Raw genomic sequence first — 22,509 nt, forward strand, 5'->3', positions numbered from 1 at the left:
CCTTCCTTTTTCTACTTTTCTTCTCTCCTTTTGCTTGTGCTTCTACCCGGGCTTTTCATTTTTATAGATTTCTAGAGACCCGAGGAAATTTTTATAAGATTAATTGCTCGATTTTGCATGCTCTGCTCCCAAAATGAAGAGAGACTTTCGAGGGCAGATCCGGGTTGGTCCGGAAAGTCATGGGAGAGGCGGGCTAAGTGAAAGAAAAAAAAAGATAAATGGAGCTATGTCGACTTACGTACGTCTCGTTGACCAAACGATCAGGTATACCACGCCACGTATCATCCCCTCTTTCTATAGAGGAGAGATAAAGAAAAAGAAAAGATATAGCGATCGTGCCGTAAGACCTTGTTCCTTTCTACTTGACGTTATTTTCCTCGGTTTTTTTACATTACATAAGGCCTTTAGTTTAGGGCTTACTTAGCGCTTGCGCTAAGGATCTAATCAGAGTCAAACTTGGATTTGAAAAAAAAACCTTTCCCTTATTAGCCGGAATACAAACAAGTGTACTCCTTGATCTTTAGTAAAGGCGGATTAAGCCAAAAAAAATCTTTTTTTTTTTCAAAAAGTCTCAACGTCCTCGTTGAGAGTCGCTCTGCGAGACGTCCAGTAGTCTCTGACTTGGTCTTAGAATCGTCAGTTTCAGCCCGTTCCCAGCTTGCCTCGCTCTCAGGTTGGCCCTTCTACTTGACTAAGTAGTATTCTACTCGTGCAGTAGGTGTATGGGCTAGCCCATGGTGCGGTCAGCTATGATATATATACTCTTTTTCTTTCTTAGTAAGTTAATCTACAACATCTGGTGGTGCCCTCGTGGGCTGGGCACGTTCCTCTCTGGGTCGGTCTGGTCTAATCGAAGTCAACTGACTCACATGGAATACGGGGTGAGTTTTAACCGAGCTGATCGCTTGAGTCTATAGGCTACCTCTCCTATCCGCTTCTCTACAAGGTCTACTTTCTTCTTCCTTCAGACCGGGCCAAGCCTTTAGTTTAAGTAGGTTTGGGCTAGGTCGTTGCGCTCCTGCCACGTCTTGGCAAAAAAGTAGGCTGATGGGCAAGCCTCCTCCTGCCGCAATGGTGTGGGGCGTCAGAGGCTGTTGCCCCGTGGCCAACTCGAAGGGGCTGAAGTTCGACGCAGAGCTTTTTGGTTGTTAATTTATAGCAGCACTGAGCTACATCCAACAGCTCCAGTCCTTCTGGTTGGTTTGCACTAAAGTGCCTTAAGTAGCCCTCGAGGAGTCCGTTTATCTCCGTCTGAGCTTTCAAAGATATACCGACCGTAGGTATCTTACTTACCATCAGATACCGACAGTCGTCTTCTAACATTACCGATCTTTAAATATCGGGTTTTCATCATCAGAAACAACCCGATTTCCGAGACCTCTTGCATTGCATTACCATAACGAAAAAAAAAGAGAGAAATGGCTCTTGTGACTCGGAATGAACCTTTCTCGGTGGAAGAAAGGAATAGCGATGGATTCCTATGAAGCATTCAGGAACAAGAAGATTCAATCGGACGACGAATTCTTACGTGGTCCAAGGAAATCAATAAAAGGTCCGCTTCCACGATTTCATCTATATCGAATCTGAATATCAGAATAGCTTATATAGTCATGATTCAATTCAGGTCCACTGACTTTTGATTGATTTCTCTTCGGATCTGATTGGAACATTGGAGAAGTAGGAAGACTTTGGCGGGCGATTCATAATGGGTATCTAGAATATCTATGTCCTAGGACATAAAATATGAATAATGAAGAGAAATGAAATATATATCTAATATAAGAATTTTTAGGCTTTATACCTTATTTCTTTCCCTGGGATTGTAGTTCAATTGGTCAGAGCACCGCCCTGTCAAGGCGGAAGCTGCGGGTTCGAGCCCCGTCAGTCCCGATCTAGGATCCGATGAATCGATCAATTCATCTCTGTAGGGGGGCTTAGGATCTAATTCCCAGCAGGAGGATCCTTCTTTCGTTTCGCATTTCTCATCGGACAAATCAAGGAATCAAAATGACAATAACTAGTACCGATTGATGGAGGAGAGACATATGTAGGTTGGTACAATCGGGGGTATCACCATATTAAGCATATTAAGTAAGGATTCAAAGAGATACCGTACAGGTCTGGCTTTTTTCGATTGTTCCTGGCCCATCGAATAGAGTAGCAATTTCTTTCCCGGGAGCACATAACATTTTCTTTTTTTTTTTACGATACGCAATTAACTTAACATAGTTACCCCCACAGAGTACTTTTCAGATTCAACCTACCCTTTCTTTCTAGCTCCTATTTTTTTTTCTTCGCTACACCTATTCTTTCTTCTTCCAATCAATTCGAAAAAATCCAACGTCAACTGCTCTACTCTAATTCATAGGTTTTTTTATTGTATTGATCCCGGGATCTATCGAAACAATTGTATGGGCATATAAAAAAAAAAAAGCAACCAAGTCATCCCTTAGCACAAGCACTAAGTAAGCAAGCTACCTTTTTTTTCTACTTTTTTTCTATAAGAAAAAATCACCCATCAAATATTGAATGACTGAGCACTCAAATCCTATCGCGAGTCTTGATACATAGTATCTTAAGTCCTTTCCACAACTCCTAATTTGATTCTCCATCGGCCCATCCAATCTAATTCACGACTCAGTCAGTAGACACTACACTAGTAGGGTAGTAAGTTATGTAATTAGGAATTTGAAAACCAAAAAGCCCTTCTTGGATCCTAGGAGCAAGGATTTACAGTCCTTTAGAACAACCTTTTGATCCCAAGATTTCCGGCCCCTTACTTTCGTATTTTTGAATCTCACAATTGAATCTTACTACCCAAGTCGATCCTATTGGCAACGGGCAAACGACGCTTACGCGGGATCTCGGTGCCCTTCTCTTGCTCTTGAAAGAATAGAAGTTGAGTTCGAGTTGTTATCATGCCGGATCAGAAAAGTCAAAAGCCATACTAAGAGCCAGCGGACCTGCTCACGGGAGTCAGGCCTGTTCTGTAGTGGGCAGACGTAGCAGGGCCATCAGAATATAGGAAAAAGAGCCGCTGGAGAAAACCAATTACGCCGGGTTCTCAATTCCATGGAGTATGTAGTGAGTTTGAATTGACCCGGTTAGCTAGAAGGTTCCTTTCGCTACCGTCCTAAGGTTAAACCAACCGTTGGTTTGCTTTAACAAGATTTCACTGAAGTGAACCCGACGCGAAGTTGGTGAAACCTGAGCGTAGCTAATGAAAGGGACTTAGATTAGAACCGACTATAAGCCCTGAGAGCCAGCAAGCAAACCCCCTGACTCTCTCTCTCTAAAAAGCCTGCGTAGTCAACTCCTTGTTTGTTTTCTTTCTGATAGCTGCCTAGTTAGTTTTTCCAGTTTTCAAGTCAAGCGAGAAAGCAAGTGGAATAAGACTTTCCTTTTTTCGGCCATTTCTCAGCAATAGCTACCTGAATGGAAGCAAGCAACCTTCGGGGAGAAGAAGAAGAGTGGTCGAAGACTACGAGTCGAAGCTAAGACCAATCTAAGCCAATTTCCCTCAGCTGGAAACTAACTATCTAGATAGCTTCTTAGCGCTTAGCTACTTTATTTATTTATCCTTCTGCGCCGCTAGCGCTACTACTCCTAGTGATAGGAATAACCTACTCTTTTTCGCGAGAAGGCCCATCTCGGACCGGTGACGTATTCTAATGATCTGGATCTCTGGCTTATCTCTTACTTGATACTTGACGGATTCGATTTCGGCTAGTGGGATTTAAGTGACGATAATCAGGGAAAAGGCTTGATTGGCTCTGATCGATACCATCTAAAAGTGCTTGCTTCATCCATTCGTGACATTACTTGTTATTCTTACTAAGTTTCGCCTCTAGTGACTCTTGGAATCATGCGCATGGCTCCATGTCGGCCTTAATTTGGCGTCGGTGTAACGACCGGTGCAAGTAACAAATACTACCTACGAGTCTCATTCTCTCGCATTCGTTCTTACCTGTCTTCTATTCTATTGATCCAGTTTAGGCAGCTTTCAGTCTCTATAAACTTGATGGAATATCTCTTTCTTACACAAGATACGAAGTCATCAATCAATGGCATGAAGGAGTTAAATCAGGAACAGAAAGACTTTCAAAGCAAAGGCATGAAGGCAGGATAAATACCTTTACTAATGTGCAATCAGCTAGGTAATACAGTGAGTTAAATTTCCTGTGCTAGCCATAAGTAGCAATGCGGAAGAGAAAGACTAATTGAATTCTATTGCGCTCTAGAGGAGATAGAGAATTCAATTAGTTAACTTTCCCGAAAGGCAATCAAGGAAAGAAGTATTGGTAAGAGTTATGTTATACTATTCAATGGTACGAAGTCACTCGACTCATATCGAGAAAGTCAAATACGATGACAGACAAAACAAGGGAAGCTGAGAAGGGATGCCCTCCGCCGATGGTAGACAAAGTGAAAAGCAGAATTGCAGTTCAAGAGAAGTTCAAAGAATTTCTTTACCGAAAGAAGGGAATTGCTTTCCTCTTTCCCGGCTTGCTTTCTTGGCCCGGACAATTTCTCTTTACTTGGCTCAGTCTCTTCGAACCTCTACCTAGAGCATCTTCGAATCTTGTTGAATTGGTCTACCCCATTACCTTATTGTTTAGTTAGAACCGGAATCCCTATACCTAAAGCTACTGATTCAGATTCTGTTATTAAACCTGAGCCTTCTGAAGAGTCCATGTACCTTTAGCCGGTGGAGCTGGTTCTAACCTCTTCTTTCGCTTACTGCTTTAGGAATATCAAGATTAGTCCACTACTAGAGAAAGAGCCCTTGTCTTTGGCGCCTAGTCTTCAAGTTCTTCTTCAATGTCAATTGTAACTAACTTACTCCAATGCCACCTCGTTCCTATCTGATTTTGACAATACCGGAACATCCTCTGCGCCGTGCCCTGGATATGCCATTTCCGCCTAACCCGAATCTCTTGACTGAGCTGCATTCTTTCCTAACTTTACTTTCTTGTGATGAAAGAATTTCCGAGGTATGCCCTTCTATCCCGTCTTAGCTTAGTCAGTAAAGCTAATCCCCAAAGCCTAAGAAAGACTCCTTTTCCAGCTACTCTGGTTCAGTCTTTCCGGCGTCGAGTAAGTACCGGAATCACTTCTATAAAAGAAGTAGGATTCGAACCTACCTTTATTCAGATAAACTGATCGCTCTACCAACTAGCCTTCCGGGTGGGCTTAAGACACTGATTTGCTAGATCTATATACAACCTTCTTGTATCATGGGTTTGAATCCCATAAGAGCTACATAACCATGTAGCGTTGGGCTTAACCGAGACCAGACATCTGCTTTTACGGTTTTGTTCGTCGTGACGAAGTGACTGCCTCACACCACTCTTAAGAATTGGCACCGCACCCTAACCCTCTGGTCACTTCACTTGGCTTTCATGCCTGACTTGTTGTTATTTATACCCCGGTTTCTAACGGTTCACTTCGCTAGCTGCGGTCCCCTACTTCGGTGACCCTTTCCTTGCGGCTTGGCTTGCTTGCTCGCTAATCATTGGCTTTAGACAGCGATTTCTTTGATGTCTGTAGGATGAGAGTTATTGCTTCATCCGTAGTTCTGCTGATTTAGGAGTAGGTCTTGGCTCTGAAGGCTTTTCTTCTCGATGCTTTGTCCTCTAGTCCCGCTTATTCTAAGTCTATCTAAGTCTATGGTAGAGCTAGAGCCCGGGAAGGTTCTCCATGACAGACGAGAAAGGTTTTTTGGTCCCTTAGTAGTAATAGTAGTTACTCCCAGCCCCTTTCCTTTACAGAAGAACAAAAAAGTTTATTAGTTGCATCCGAGGTTCAAAGCCCTGCTCATAGAAGGGATGGAGACAGCTACTTTTAGAATGAGAGAGGCATGGACCAATGGTGTCAAAAAAAAAAGGCATTTATTTTGTCCAATCCAATCACAGCTTATTCCGCCTACACCTTCTTTGCCGAAAGCCCTTGTCTGTGGCTATCTTCTACATTCTCTGCCATCTTCCGTCATCCCCTTGATCGACTGTCCCTAAAGCAAAGAGCCAATGCCAGCGACTCTTCTAAGCCATAAAGCTATGGGCTAAGCGGGTGTCGAACTCATACCTTGCTCCGTTCCTGGGATTGGCTAATGCCTTTATCTTTCCTAGAGGATATCCCGGTTCGTGCCACTTTCACGGCGGGATTTTTTTCCATTTTCTTCGCATTCTATTTCGATAAAGGGCTAGGCTAAACCTAAGGATTTCAAACCTTACCTTAGGCTTACGACTGCTTCGAGAGCATCTAGAGCAGGCCATTCCCCTATCTGTTAATTTCTGATTCCACTCGATCAGTCACCTGAGAAAAATCACACTATTGATAAATAGTAAGTTAGCAACTCATGAATGGAATAAGAGAATAAAGACGAGCTGGATTGACTTACGGAAAAGCTTGGAAACGAAGTCACTTATCAATCGATAACTATATGCGTTACACAACTTCGATTTTCAACAATGGAATAAAAACCTTAAAATTATAAGTCGAGAGACAAAGAATTTCGAATTGAATGAATTCGTATTCGTTACTGTCTAATTTATGTTATTTGTCGAGATTGGTCTGTAAGAACCATCGAGTCTTCGTCTCACTCGTATCAAATCCTAGCTACTCTAATGCTCGTGCAATTTAGCTTCTAAACCTCATGAACTCAAACTCATTAGTTCGCTCTGGATCTTCTCAATTCATCTTTCAGCTTCATTGCTCTAAAAGCAAGCCTTGAATGAATTTCGAAATTGCTTAACTTAATGGGAGAGAACACCGGGCTTGGTTCCGTACTCCCTCAATCCAAGAAGGAACTCCACAAGCAAGGAACCATTACTTTCCGAGCATATTAGCGAAAAGGCTCATACAGAGGCAAGGAGGCCAAAAGCTTTCTTTATTTGTTAGCTTCCCGAAGAGAGGAGATGCGTCTTCGAATCAACCCTTGAACCTAACCCTCGGAAGGATGGTCTTGGCTGTCCTTTGGCTTATTCCCCGATCGGAATGGACAACTGGTGACCTCGGGTGAGGGGCACGAAGGTAATCAGTCTTGCTTTCCAGTCTCACCCAAGAGTCCCCGAAAGGGCCACTAGTAAGACTCTATCTTATCTTCGATTACTATACTATTTTCTTAATTGATGTATGTAGTTTCATATCATAGAAGAATTACGGGAATGGAATTCAGGCTGAAAAGCGCGAGACACAGAGTAAGGGGTTTACAGAAAGTGGAATGTGGAATGGATAAAGAGAAGAAGAGGTCGACTAGGGCGCCAACTAAGGGCCAAAGAGACAAAGAACCACCAGCGGCTCCACCGAGTTTCCCCGGTAGCCTACCAGTGAGAACTACTAGGCGGGAAGGGATCTAGTCGAATTCAAGCAAAAGAATACGTCGAACCCATGCATGCTACAAGAAAGCTTGTATTTCCGTCTGGTCCAATAGATGTAACTGGCACCTTTCAGGTCGAGTCTGAAGCCATCTCTAATGCCGGACGCTTCCTCTTTTTTTTGTGCTATTCCTCATCTTGAAATCCAAGCCTCACCTGTCCCATGTTGGGGATCCTATTCTGCTTGTGGATATCTAATGCTAGAAGGCTTAATCCTTAATAGCCATAGAGTGGCTTACCCTTAAAGACATCCATGCAAACCCCTGAAAGTCTGTCTTCTTTTAATGAATGCCCTAGGCCTTCTTCACTTGCACAACCCTCCCTAACAGCCTATGAATGTGTAGTGGAATCCCGCAATGCGTCACCGAATTTGATGGCAGGCACAATTCTGGCTAGTTCTCCGCACTACTTTTCTGCAGTTGAAGACTATCATGCCTGTTTAATGAAAAACTGGCTGGCTCTGGCTACCTTGCGGAGCAAACAAAATCTCCCCCAATCACACTGCCTGTATGAACAAACAAACTTTGTACAACCAGCTTACGTGGAAAAGATTCGATATTCTTTCTATGCCAATAGACTCGTGACATCCATGTACTGAGTCGTCAAATGAGCCACGTTAAGAAAGCCCAAGCTTATACGCATTGGCTGGCCCACAGGGTGCCCCAATAGGGCCCGAATGAAAGACCCAAGCCTACATGAACCATCAAAGAAAGTCCTACCACACTAGATAGCTTAGAAATTTCCCATGGGAAAACTCTGTCTTATGTGACTGCGTGTGCTTGTTAGATTGCTTGGGGTTCTATGTTGGGCCCACTGTCACCTTAGGAAAATGGACTTATCGGCTGTCTTGAACTAGAAGTAGAACAGCTAACTCGGACTCAGGGGGCACTTCTGACTTGTTAGCTGCAGGTACGAACGTAGAGAGTTTGTTAGGTCCCATCCGGTCTACAAAAAAAGAACTCGAACTACTAGACAGACTAAGAGGGAATAGACGGGAAGCAAGCATGGAAGCACTCAAGCTAAAGCAAATGCACCTTACAACACTTCGAAAGCGAATCTAATGCAAGGTTAAGGTACCTCACTAAAGGGGCTAGGGAAATTATCCTAGACAGAAGATAACCTCGATCGGACCTTAGTCTGGATTCGAAAACAAAGAAGAAACAGCTTTGACATTGGCAAGTCACACATTTTCTCCCTCTGAGTCCCTGTCCCCGAGTCTCAAAGAAAGAAAAAAGAGATGTACGATTCGATGGGGATAGAAAAGGAAACCCGTAACCACGCTTTCACTTACATTAAAAATTTCAACAACTAACGGAAGAGGGAATGCACCTTTACCATAGGGCAATGGAAAGAATCCGCGTAAAACAAAGCGGTGGCCTATGCCCAAAAAAAGAGGGAGAGAGATCTCTCGTCAGGTCTTGGGTAGTTTGCCGGAGGTGTGAAAGGTGGGCTTCACCTTTTTCTGTAGCCTTATAAATAAGGCGAGGCCACCCTATCAGGTATGGGGTGGAGGAGGAGAGCGTGTATGTGGGCTTCTTATACTGGATTACTTTACTGACATTCAAAACCGGTAGAGGATTTGGAAGGTTACTAATCTTTCTTTCGAGTGCGGCTCTATGCAAAGGTTATTCATCTTTCCCTAGGGTGCTTAGGAATTAGAGATTCTTATGCCCTGCCTACGTCTATTCATGCTTGGTCTTCTGAGAGTTAGGATGAAATGCGATCCATTCAAAGTCTGAGTTTGTACAAAATTCCTTCCTCACCAAGTAGTCTCGTTGGTCTTCAAAAGAAGACAGTCGAGCTAGGGGCGGCGCTTCTTCCGGGAACGCTATTTCCCGGCCTGGGACAGTTGGTTGATTGGATAAGAGGGGAGATCCGCGAAGGGAGTATAAAATCAGAAAGAAAGTAATAGGAAAAAATAGGGCTCAATCTGAAGATGGACGGTCTTTAGGCACTCGTCCCTTTATATTATAGGGGTGGGTTCAAATCATTCTATATGAGGAGCCAGTTGAGATTGAGATATAAAAAAGTGGAGTCTTTCACTTAGAGAGTATCCTCGGCTATAGGTCTTCCGGTCCGGCTTCCTAAACCACTTGGTCCCGTTCTATGCGCATCTCGGATTCAACCTGCACATATCACTCTACTTTCTTTCTGGGAGAGCCAATAGAGAACTCAAGGGTATCAACTTTTGACTCGACTCGTTGAAAGAGTAAAAGCTCCTGACTAGCTTTAGAGCACACGGCAATTGGTACTACTTCGCTATTGGTCACCGCATTGAAAGCGATCTTTATACGTTAGGTAAGTTAGCGGCGTAATAAGCCGGCCTTTGAAGAAAGAAAGACCGTTCCATCTTGTTCGAAAGCGGTCCACTCCGGAAGTAGTGGTGGCAAATCTTTTGGATGGACTTAAAAAATAAAACTCTTTCTTTTCATGGAAACGAAAGAATATGAAATGAAGAATGACAGGGCTAGGTAAAAGGTGCATTAGAGCAAGTCACTTATTATCCCCACCCAAAGGAGGTAAGGAACTGGGACGGAATGCGAGCCAGAGGGCACCTAGATTAACCCTGTCAAGCAAACTGGAGGGTTCGCCTCCCCTTGGAACGGCCCTTTCGAAACAGCATTCTAGCAACTTCGTTTTCATCCAGCGTTCTCACCAACCAGTGAGCCGTCACAGAGTCTCCCGCTAACTCATGCCAAACCCTTATGAAGGTATCCGACTTTTTCCAATTCAGCCTTTGTGACTTCATCAGTCTACCAATAGCAGCATGCCAGTACTTTGCCCTAACTACGAAGCTTGAGTCCTGTCTTCGCCCGTGAACGCAACAGGACGCGGTCGTCTAACTCTACTTCCGCAGCGAGTCTCATTGCAGCTCTCTCCTGCAGTAGTGATGACGGTTCGCCACACCAGACATCACATCCCCTTGAAGTGAAGTTCCACTTCAATTGCCACAAGAGAGCATCATGGCATTTCTTCCGGTGGTAACAGCACTCTAGCCCGGTCTACCACGCTAAGTGTCCCAATGACACATCGACCTCTACCGTATCGCATTCTTGCACATGCATAGGTAATAGTGAGATCCTGGGCACCATCCTTTTCAGCCCTTTCCTTTGTCTCACAATGCCCTCTTGGCAACGTAAGCCATCAGTCGTCTGCACAATGCACGACGGACCATAGCCAACTTCCCAATCTGCGTCTTTCAAGCAGCCATCGAAGCCCAAAGCCTATGGGTCATGAAAGACCATGCCGACTGACTATGTGCCGAGAGCTCCTCCCCCGAACCCCTTCTGTCCTCCTTCGTCTTGTGCGCCAGCTACGTCCTCTACTGAATTAGGATATTTCCTTTCTACGTCCCAAAGAATGGCTTTTTTGGCATGCGTAAAGACCAAGCTACGGATGAGCGACTAGCGCGAAAGCGCATCCCTTTTCTTGCTTTAGCTTATATTTTTGCATGCTAATAAACTGACCTAGAAGCTTCTTTTAACACGCCCTTTGACTAAGGAAAAACGGGCATACTAACGAACTATCTCCATATAGGCCTACCACTTGTCTTTGCTTGCTTACTTCTAAAGCAAACCAGACTGAAGAGAGTAGAGAAAGACTTTTTTATTACGTTATCCAGAATGCGATGCCCCAAGGCAAGAAAGTAGCAATCGGCTTTCAATCCTATGATTTTACTCGAATAGCTAATGTCAGATCTTCCATATGGTTCTGTAAATAAATAAACTCTGTCATGGTAAACCCAATACCTTGTCTTTTCAGCTTTGAATCCAACAACAACCTTATAACATCATCGTGATACTGACCAACATTAGAACCCTAAGTGAAAGACTTAGCAATCCCCGACAGCTGACTGTAGAAATTGTTCCAGAACTGCTCAGCAGAAGTTTTTACACTTACTCATGTAAATGTAAAAACTTCTGCCCCCTAAAAATGCAATTCCAACTCGGCCAGAGAATCAAAGGGCAGATGGTATGTCTTTCTATCCATCCTGATTGTTGGATTGAAATTCAAATCCGACTTTATGCGAGCAAGGTTCAAAACAATAGAATCCGTCCTTCTATCAATCGAGAAAAAACATTAATCCAAAAGATTTCTTAATTACTACTACATAAAACACTACATTACATAAACAACCACATATGACTTTATTAGAGAACTAGAGCTTTAAAAGCATTCTGTTATGCTAACTACATTAATTAATTTCGAAACAGAAATAAGTCAAAGGATAGGCCTTAACAAGTAGAAAGAAGATAAAGGAACTACTTTTTTTCTAGTCTTCCCTGCCTGTCACCGAGTGTGACAGCCGGGACACAGCCTCCGAAATGAGTTCGAGCTGCTCCTTCCGCAGCACTTCCAGCCTTAGCTAACAGCAGAGGTATTCTCTTTGCACTTGCTCCAGACTATCTTGCTTGGATCACCGCTACCTCACTCCCTATCCGATTCTTCTCCTCAGGATATTCTATCGGCTTATTCTCCGACAATAGATATTCGGAGTATCCCCTATGAGTGGATATTAGTTACAAAGGAACTAGTCTTAGGACACTTGAAGAGGCAGAATAACAAGCAGAAGCAGGCAAAAGGCTCAAAGCCAGGCTTTAGGAAAGATTCACTACGTATCACTATGAATATTCAGTATGTATTTTAAGTTCCACTAATCATTTGCGGGAAATGGGTGCTACTCAGATGCTTCGCTGACATAATATTCATTTGTCTAAAACGAACCGCTACTCGAATCCTAAATGGCGGGAAGGGATCGAAGAAGAAGTTCCATTTCCTTTTCATCTCATTAGATCCTATTCCCAACATCGAGTTGTAGTTGCTATCCTTGTATCCGTCTTCTTCCCAGTTGGAGTACTTTCATTCCGGAATACTAGTTCCTTGGGCTTGGGGATCTAGTCCCAGTCCCACTTCCAGCCTGTTCTCTTCTCTTTCCAGGAGATTGAGTTGGAGTTTCATTCGCCAGTTAGAGGAGCTAATTGAAGACTCACATGGATGAGGCTATACCTATAAACTATCTAATATGGGAGACGGAACCAGTTGAAATACTTGTTTACTCCCTTAAGGGATAATTCCAGTAGTACCGATCATTCTGTGAACTCCTTTCCTTCTCTCTGTTGGTGTCGTGGATACAGTCTATGAGATTCCAGTTCTTTGTCCAGTCCCGTATTTGAAGGTTGAATTTGCTTGAGTAGTTTGTGTAATGAAGGGAGGGACTAATGAGGTTGGAGAAGCATTCCCGATCGTATCAGGCCTAAGACTTCAAAAGCCTATCCGCCCACCTTTGCCTTCCCCTTTCCTTTGTTTTGGCACTTCTCTATGAACAGCGTAGTCCCCCACTCAACTAACCTAACTAAGAGCACTCTCCCTTCCTTCATTACCGGTGACAAGAAGTTCACAGCTCAACCGAGGAGGAGGCCATCTCAGTGATGATTTGATCTCCTTTTCTGACCTATGCTTGGATGTCATCATCTTACCTTGGGTACACGACCATTAGTTGCCTCTGTGTAGTCTGTACGTAACTCTTCATCACAGTGAGTGCTTTCCGTCTCTTACTTAGAACGGTGTTATTTATTGGCTTTCTCCCTCTAGGTGAAGTAAGACTGCTTTTCATTTTTCAAATCATTCAATCAACCGACCTTGCTTAATTCTCCAATCTTATTTAAGTCAATATAGAACTAAAAGAATGGGCTTCTTCTTTGCTCTCATTCTTTTCTCAAACAAAGGACTTCGCTGACTGGTCGCACTCATGCTAGTTTAGTTCCTCCCTTGATCGCCCGTCTGTAATCTGTAATAGGGAGACCTTGGGAAGGCATCACTTATGCTAGAAGGCTTCACTGCCCTCCTTACTAGCAGCCCAGATCTGTTTTGTGCTCGGCTTGATGCCATCTCAGATGTCCATTCAAGTAGCCTGCCAACCCCTCTCCTTTTAGAATAGAAATGCAACTACGTTCCTTTAGCGGTTAAGTAGGATTTATATAGAAGGGATAGGTTTTAGTCCTGGTTCAAGGTGTGAAGAGAGAGGCTGTCCCAAAAGGACAGGTACAAGACGAAGTGGCAGAAAGATAGAAGTATTGCACCCTTCAATGCCTTTTCATGCTGATTGAGTAGAAGAAGTCAGATAGAAGGACTAGTCCCTTAGGGAATGATCTTATCTGGCTTTAGACTCCTTTCAACGACACAAGAGACAAGGTTATGAAAGAGTTTGCCTAAGAAGCTTAAGGGCCCTTGCCGCAACACAGCGCTAAAACTTTCGACTCACCGGCGGCTGGCTTCGTCTTCACTTTCAAGCTGGAACAGAACGTAAGTTGACAACCTTTAGCTTCTACTACAACAACAATAGACCTATCCTTCCTACTTAACTGCTTAACGGCAGCTAGTGTGACACTCGAATCCAATCTTCTAAGGAGTAAGTAAAATACCCTTCTTCGCTTCACTAAACAAGATTCAATCCCGGGACAGACTCCGTGCATCCTTTAAAGAAGAATCAATAACAGCCGAAGAATCAACTACGAGACTGGTCTACGATCAGTAGATCGGGTACAACTTGACCTTACCCGCTTCCGATTTGGTTGGTTTTCAGTCTACCGTGTACGGTAGATAAAGGAATGCATGTTCACCCGGGCATTGAGTCACAGGGCCCTATGCCTTATCTTCCTTAGTGATCTTTCTATCCAGGTTGCTTGCTCTGGGTGCAGCTATCACGCTTAGGCTGGTTGGAAGCATTCCTCGTCGATGAAGCCGGCATTGCCCTTTCCGCCGCTAACCTGTGAAATGGAGCTTTTTCACGCCGGTTCTTTCTGGATATCAAGGAGGTGACGATCTTTCTTTGCATCACAATGAGTAGGCCGGGACAAAGCAAGAGGAAGTCGTTCACTCTAGGAGTCGTTTGGGCAAATCCAAGATGGAAAGGGCGGGGGCACACTAGTTTTCACATTAAGACTTTGAATCATGCCTGGTCTTCCTTGATCCATGATGCCTAAGGTGCCTAAGTATGGCGTAGGGACGGCTTTGGTTTGGTATCCAAGAACTCTATCCCTAAGACGACCTTGAAATCGTCTAGGGGCGCCACAGCCTGCCTATTTGTGGCTCCATCTGGAAAACTGGAGCTTATATGGGTGCTTCAGGCAAACTAAGTCAACTGAAACTCCAACCGGCGTAAGAAGAAATCGCAATAAAGCGTTTATTCATTTTTTTTCTATACTCGCTACGTAAACTCCACTACTTGCATTTAGTCTCGTATATATTCAACCCACTTGGAAGGCTATACCTTCTGATAGAGGGAAAGCGCGAAAGGATAAGAAAGGGATCGATCTTTCTCAATATAAAAAGTGAAATAGAGTGGTTCCTTGCCTATGAACTGCATTTTGTATCTAACGATATAGATGCAGATCCTATAGGTTTCGGTTACCCTCTCTGGTCACCTTTCATTCGATATGCCCTAGACCCAGGAAAGAGAGATATCTCTCTTTGGTCAATGAGGGATTCTTACCCTCTTTGCCAATCCCAGGTCGAAGAAAAGAGGGTATACGGAATCCCTAGCTTTGGCTCTCCCGGGAGACTAGCCCAGTCCACCGATTCAGGTGCTGGTAAACGTCGGATATTTGCCATTGGCAACTACGTCAACCAACGGTTGCTAAAGCCTCTTCATGATTGGTTAATGAAAGCTTTATAAACTTTGCCCATGGATGGGACTGATAATCAAGTCTCACCCTTGGACCTTTTGGTTGGAGCGGAACATGTCTCATCTTATGATTTAAAATCTGCCACAGATGGGTGGCCGATTAATCTACAAGGAGACATTTTGGCCTTCTTATTTGGATCAGAAGTGGAAGGTTTCGTAACCTCCATGCTTTCTTTATCCTGATTTGAAGTGCCATTCCGCAGGGCCCCTCACCGTAAAGGTGGTCGGGGTGATCCTGTAGAATATCCGTTCGCTCGTGGTAGACCCGTTGTCTCTTTTGAGACAGGGCAGCCATTGGGTTATCTGTCGTCTTGGCCTCTCTTCACACTGAGTCACCATTTAGTGCTTCAGTCTTGTGCAGAGAAGGTGTATCCGGGCAGATATTTTGACAGGTACGCTATCCTAGGCGATGACATATGTATCGCTGATAGGAAGGTTGCGTCCGTATATCATCAGGTCGTGACAGATCTTGGTGTAGATCTTTCTATACCTAAGTCTCTTGTCTCCGATTCTGGTGGTGCTGAATTTTCAAAGCGTTTTAGGTGTCATAATTTGAGTGTGGATTTCTTAAGATGGAAAGCCTGCCGAAGACTTCTAGGCAAGGAAAGAGAGGAAGGTGAGTAACTAGGGCTTACGCGGAAACTAAAATCGTAGATCGTTTGGCTGGATCAATTATTCGTTTTATGAACGCTTTAGTTTAGTGTCACCATACTTCAAGCATCGAAAAGTAGGTTTTTCGGCATTCAAATAAGCCAATTAATCGACCTTGAATGTGACGTAGATAGGGTTGAGATTCATTCATAGGCTGCCCAAAGATCAGCCTTCAAGAGCCCTCCTTTTTAGGACATCTGAGGAGTAAGGCCCTCGCGCAGGCGGGAACTTGTCTTTAACGGGATTTTTGATTTTCCTGCAAACAAAAGAAAGATAGAAAGACCAGTGACAGCTACGGCTAATGCTATTGTTACCTCCTCCTTTTCGGATAGCAATGATATAATATGCCTTCTGTTTTCAAGGTTGTTATCACTTACTTGCTAGAGTAAGGAAGACATCGCACTTTTTTAACCTTACCTTACCAAAGTAAAGTATCAAGCTGTCTTTGCTTTGCCAGCGGATTCCAATTCTGCTGTGCCCAAACCATTCTTGGCTTTACAACTGCAGCGCCTACGGTTGTTGATGAGCTTTCTTCCATTTATATGGTAATGCGGTGATTACAGAATTCCGTTGCACTAATGTGGATCATAAGCAAGAAAGAGAATTGCTGAGACTCCCAGGTGCGTATCTGGTCAACAACCTACAGGAATAGCTGGATGTTCTATTTCGAAATCCAGAAATGAAATGACTGGTGGTACCTGTAAAGTTACTAAATGTATCGTCTTTGGATTATTCTTTTTGTCCGAAAGTCTTCTTCGTCTTCTGCTGGAACTATTTTCTCTAAAGGTAGTGAAGTGAGCCGAGGACATGAAATGAAAGAGATTAAGAAGGGAAGGCGGAAGCTAAGGCATTAGGATAGGAATGACAAGGATAAGAACTAGACAGCTTCACTCCTGGCTTTTCAACTGAAAGGAGGTGGAAGCTCTACTAAGAAGGAGATGGAAAGGAGGGCACTTAGCTCGGCGTTAGGTAGTTAGGAGCGAAGGTAGTACGAGGCAGAGCAAAGACTAAGATAGGATGGAACCATCAATACGTCAAGGAGAGAGTTTCACTCTTGCCAGGTGGGTCACTTTGACTTCGGGAATCAGATTGATAGCTTTTCTAATGGGGCGAGGCTAACGGTTCCGATAGAAAGCGATGCCTACTAGACTGGCTCGAATCCGCCTTTAAATAGTCTCATAGCTTCTGCTAGGTGAAGAAGGAGACTATTTAAAGGCTGATCCGATCCAATCGAGAACTTATCCCAATCAACGAGGATGACGCTTCTCGGCAATATGCCACCGATGACTACCACTGCAGGAGCAAGTCTGAGTGAAAGAACGAGTTTAATACTTTCTTAGCTTAGAGAGGGAGGCTACTGAAGCTAGTTGGGTTTAGGTCTGATATTTGCTTGCCTGAATCTATCAACAGGGCTTTCATAGGGAGGTTTTCATTTCTGTCTGATCATGTTGACTTCATCTCCCCTTACCACTTACAACATAGGCCGGGGCGTGTGATCAACTGAGAGGGATCGAAACTTCTCCTGCCTATGCCTTTGTCGAGGGTCCTGCATGACTACTACTGCGGGAGGGGATTCTGAATGAGATTTGGCTGGCTCGGCTTGGAACTTGAGAAGGTTCACGGAGATCCTGTATCTTATGCTTCAAGGCAAAACATCTATCTGTCCAATGTCCTGGGCTACTCGAATGAATCCTCCGTCCACGAGGGGTCAGGAAGAAAGAAGAAGGAGTAAGCAGCAACTGATAGAGTATAGGCAATTTATCTTATCCAGTAAAGGAAGCTAGCGGGGCAAAGAGTAGCATTCCGGTCTCTCTTGAAAGCGTGAGAAGCAGGTGTTCAAGGAACGAATATCTATAAAGTACAAGTGCACATTGCCCTGCCAATCTTTCTTTGCATCACAATGAGTAGGCCGCCTGATTTCAAAGGAAGAGAGGGCTTTTTGCTTGAATCTGGAATGGCGGGACTGATTGACGTCACTTCCTTACATCAACAGGAAAGTGCTAAGACCAGTAATGCCCCATTATTCTATCAAAGAGCCTAGCAACAACCTATGCGAATAAGGCGAAAACAGCTTCCTTCTCAGGAAAACAAAGGCATTCGATGCGGTTCGAACTCCGGGAACACAGAGGTTACAGGACTAAGCCACTACTCAGACAAGATTGAAAGATCAGCGGTTTCGAACATCACCTATGATAATTCAAAACAGCATTTCTCTAATTAAATGACTTGAAAGATAGGTTCTCTTCTCTATATCTGGCAATGGTCAGCATTCTAAAAGAGGAAATCAAGCTGTAACCACTCCTTTCGCGCCGACTTTTGGACACGATGCTATGCTCCCAATGGAGATCACCCGCACGGGTAACTTATCATAAGATAAGGCCATGTTTGCAGGATTAGAATATATCGATGAAGTTAGGATGGATGCGATGCGCTCGAGCATATTTGGGCTCAAAAGGGAAAGGTGACAAAAGTCTAACTCGTCTCGTGTGTACTCTTCTTAACTCCTTCTTAAACAAATTAAGGGCATTTCTTGAATGGCCGATAGTCCGGTGCCTAGGCTAGCAATGATGATATAGCAGTCGAAGAGGCCACGCTTCTCTTTTCCTACCCACTCTGATTGCTCTCGTAGCCAGTCTTACAGTAAAAGCTGTAATTGCTATCATTGAATCACTAACCGGTGCTGGAGGGCGGAAAGATCTATATCTAAGAGGAAGTAAGTGCGGGTACGGTCAAACTGCGCTGGAATAGTTGGACAAGTAGCTCATTGTCGATTCCCATGGGCGGTATTCCGACATACTTTCATTCTCATCAAGGCTGACAGACATGGGTTCTCTCTCCTCGAAGGGTCCAGCATCCTATCCTATTGGGCAAGCCCAGGAACGAGAAGAAGAGTGCCCGGAACCACGTTACATACTGCTTACCTAGAATAAGTAGCCAGGAAAGAGAAAAGAAGCACCTCTTTCCGACGCTAAGCGCAAAAGGCACTCAAAGGTAGGCTCCAAAAGTCTCCCTGACGGAAGGTCTCTTTTTCCCCTCAACCTTTGAGTTTAGTAGTGTAGTACTATTACCTCTCTCTTTAAGTTTTAGTACGAGTTGAGAGTCAAAGGAAGAGCTCCAGAAGGCGCATTCCTGCCTGCCCGCGTGAGCTTGATTTGTTGCCTACGTGAGTTGAGCTGCAAGCTTATAACTAGTAGCAAGTGTTCAAAAAGAACAACTATAATCTTCTTCAAAGTCGTTCCTGACTCTTCATAAAGCCTCTGATCAAGGGGAACTTGAACTTCACTCCTTGCCCCACTAACAAAGACTAAATGCCACCCCCGAAAGTAGATTTAACCGCATCGGAAAAAAAAGGCAAGAGGGAATCAGGAACTGTTTTCACTCGTGCCTTTTAAAAATACGATGAGGGGGATAGGTTTATTGCTACTTAATTGGCAGCAGAGGAAGATTTTGTCCTGTAGAAGGGCAGTCTGAGTCTGTTAAGAATTCGAGATCTAGGGGTCGAGTCGAGAAGTAGCAATAGTAGAAGTCAAAGTGGAAAGAGAACCTAATTTGAGTATTAGGCTAACTTTCACATGCACTTGCTCTGGCTTCTTAAGAAAGATTGAGACGACAAGCTTTCAAGCGGCAAAAGCAGCGATTCCATGAGCAGGCACTAGTTCCGGAACTTAAACTATCGTTTGAACAAGTGAGTCGGGAAGTGATGGTAGTAGAAAGAATCGGAACTTCTTCTTTCTTTCCTAGGGGAAGATCTGTTGACTTATCGACCAGAAAGCCTTTGCTATTATATAGTCCTCAGCTCTCTTTCATAAGACTCGTGTAGTCCACCCCAAAAGGAGCTCCACTTTTAGCAGGAAGTGACTTATTTGGAAGCGATAAGTAGATTGATTGCTCGAAAGAGCCGTACCTAGCTAAGGGAAGAAGCTATCTAGCCGGACAGAGAAGACAGGGCTATTGCAGTGGCTACTATGGAGATTCCTTCTGCCACCGAAACCCAGACGCCAAAGGGATGTATCCTATCCTCTATTCTAAGCGCGATAGACGAGTACCCGGTCAAGTGAAGCTTGATAGTCACTCAAAGCTCAAGCTCGAGCTAAAGTTCAACGAATCCTAGTTAGCTTGCACTTTGAGTTTTCAAAGTTAAGGTGCGCTTCCCTTCCAGTCGAATAGAGACTATTAAAGCAAAGGCAAGTGGCATTGGTCTTCTATTTCTATTAGACAATCACTTGACTTTGCGAAAGACCCGGTTGAGTTCAACTAAACCAATCGACAAGAGTGATACCTTGTTCTACCATTGATTCACCTTCTTCCCATGACACCGACCTATATCCCAACCAATCCAGCAAGCGAACTTGTAGGTCTGACTGGCTTGAAAGCAGGAAACTCTCATCGGAGAACGAGTTCCCCCGCCTTTCATAAATCGATCGCTATCAGTGAATTTGATGTCAGAGAAAGGGGTGCGTCCTCAGCCGGCGAGGAAGACTAACTATCTGATCTTTATTTACGTGATTGAGCGGGGCACAGCACATCAGCCAGCCTTTCAAGCATCCTACTCCTTGTAATCGTATGAGTCCTGGCCTAATCCTTGAGGGCTATCAGTCAAAGTAGGAAAGATTGTTGTCTGAAAAGTAGTCCATTACGTATGTATGGTAGTTTTTTCCGTATGCCCGTCTAAGCGGGTTTCCGGCTAGTCTTTGAAGTCTTGTAATGGATTCTTCTGGTTGGGTTGTAGCGCGGGTTTCCGTTGGGTTAAACCTTATCGATCTTCTTCTTGTTTGGTAAGCGGCTTCTTGCCTGGCGCCCTCCTTTAAGTTGATTTGACTACTCTTTTCTTTCCCTCATTCTTTCATTTCTTTCGTATAGGGAGTTGATTAAGTTTACTGTTTTCCCTACTCTATAAGAAAGTTCCTTCAGCGGTCTAAGCTTCTCTGCCCGCTTTGCATTAAGTATATCAGTCGATTCGGTAATCATTCCGTTAGCTCTTCATCCCGTAAGGATTCGAAGTAGTGTCTCAGTGTAACCGGCCCCGCTGGGCAGAAATCCTCTAAGAGTCCCGCAGGTAACCCCGTGGGCTAACTTATCCCTCCGCATCCTCGTTGAAGCGAGGGCCTTTTCTAGCTTTGCCCCTCATCAAGGATTTCTTCCTTCCTCTTATCGCTTCCTTGATGAAGCAGCAGCCTTTGCCACATTCCCCTAACACCTTTGATGGCTAGCTCTCTCCTCGTGCAAGCCTTCTATTAGCAGTTCAACCTGTACCTGACTTGCGAATCGGTAATTGCCTAATTTGCTATTCCTTCTTTTCTTCCATGAGGAAGCGGAGAGGTAGCGTGTAGGTTTGACTAATGCAACTAGTCGGCCTTCAGGTAATCAATCCTCATATAATAGGGAAGCCGGCCTTTCTTCTTTCCTTCAGGTGGTGAAATGCCTATCATAATTGCTGTTGCAGGAGCGATGTCAAAGTGAATCTTGTAGTGAGGGGTGGTATAGCACCATTACAGTTGCGTTTTTGTCTGCTGCTAAGGTTCAATGCTTTCTCTTTTAACAAGTAGTAAGCGCGGGAGCAGCCCTCTCTTCCTTACACCCTGAAACTAGGGCTTTAAGAAGGGCCCCTCCTACTGGCTTCAATCAGCCCCATACTGATGAAAGGGCTATGCATCGTATCACATTCTACACACCCATCTATCTATTCTGAACCTAGCTTAAGCTCGTCTATCAAAAGGGGTTCACTCGATACAAGGGGTCTAAGACCGCACGGGAATGCATCCAGTCAATTCAGGATCATCAACATTTCTTAGACCTTGATCTTAAAGCGGTGACTTCAGCGACTTGCTCTCATTCTTTTCTCAAACAAAGGACTTCGCTGACTGGTCGCACTCATGCTAGTTTAGTTCCTCCCTTGATCGCCCGTCTGTAATCTGTAATAGGGCACTCTGGGAAGATTCTCTGCTTTTTCTCTTCCAACAAGGGATCCTGTTCATCCACTCAAGCGCATTGGATCGTTGGTTAGCCACTCTGGTGGTGAGTTCAACCAAAAGAAAGAGTGACTTGCCAGAGAGAGGAACCCACTATCTTCAGCCGTTCTCTTGCCAAGGTCAGGCTTTCTTCCGGGCAACAAATCCATTCCAAAACCTAGCCTAATGAATAGTCCCTTTTTTCGGAGTTGTAATCAATGAAATTAATAAGAAGAGGGGACTTTTCCAATAGAAGAAGGACCTCCCATCCATCATAAGCCTGAGCCCACGATCTAAAGTAGGAGTTGAAACTGTTGACCGAGGTTATGAAATAGTAAGTAGCTTTCGAAGTCCCATCCCAAGATCTCATTAGTGGTCAAAGGTGAAAGAACGGAATTAATTAATTAATCCACCCACTATCAATATCCGTCTTCGTTGACTTAGCTTGGGACTCTTCTGTCTTAGCTTCATTATGAACAACATCTTTCTTAGCCCAGCTCCAATAAACTCAGAATAGGAGTGGGAAGTTCGCATCTTTTCTTTCTGGCTGTCAACTCTTCTGCCTGTTCGCACTGTGTGCTGCTGAGGGGACTGCGGTGAGGAAGGTAGCATCCCTTTAGCTTAAAATAAGTTTCTAATGCTAGCCTCTAAGCTAGATCGTTTCCATCAGTGCTTCTCCTCATCGGGAATCACTTATGGTCACTTGTTCATTGATAAACAAGCAACTCCTCCTACTTCCCAAGGATCCTCAGTCTTCTAAGCTTAAAAAAAGCTGATGTTTGATACAACAAGGACCTACTTGTCTTATTATCCGGATAATTCTAGTTATAGAAGTGGAACTATCTGACTT

The 22,509-nt window shown here is 44.1% G+C and overlaps 2 protein-coding genes and 1 non-coding gene across 3 annotated transcripts; 2 read left to right on the forward strand and 1 right to left on the reverse strand.

Annotated features, from left to right (window-relative positions):
* Positions 1-1,002: 1,002 nt before the first annotated feature.
* Positions 1,003-1,323, reverse strand: orf106 (hypothetical protein). Its single transcript has one exon. It carries the CDS (start codon positions 1,321-1,323, stop codon positions 1,003-1,005), a length of 321 nt encoding a protein of 106 aa, YP_009532822.1.
* A 493-nt stretch (positions 1,324-1,816) lies between these two features.
* On the forward strand, positions 1,817-1,890 carry trnD(gtc). Its single transcript has one exon. It is a non-coding gene; the product is annotated as a tRNA-Asp (tRNA).
* A 5,739-nt stretch (positions 1,891-7,629) lies between these two features.
* Positions 7,630-7,974, forward strand: orf114 (hypothetical protein). The gene has a single exon. The coding sequence runs from the start codon at positions 7,630-7,632 to the stop codon at positions 7,972-7,974; it is 345 nt and encodes a 114-aa protein (YP_009532823.1).
* Positions 7,975-22,509: the final 14,535 nt, after the last annotated feature.

This window comes from Glycine soja, mitochondrion (genome assembly GCF_004193775.1).
Source record: "Glycine soja mitochondrion, complete genome".
Taxonomy (NCBI): Eukaryota; Viridiplantae; Streptophyta; class Magnoliopsida; order Fabales; family Fabaceae; genus Glycine; species Glycine soja.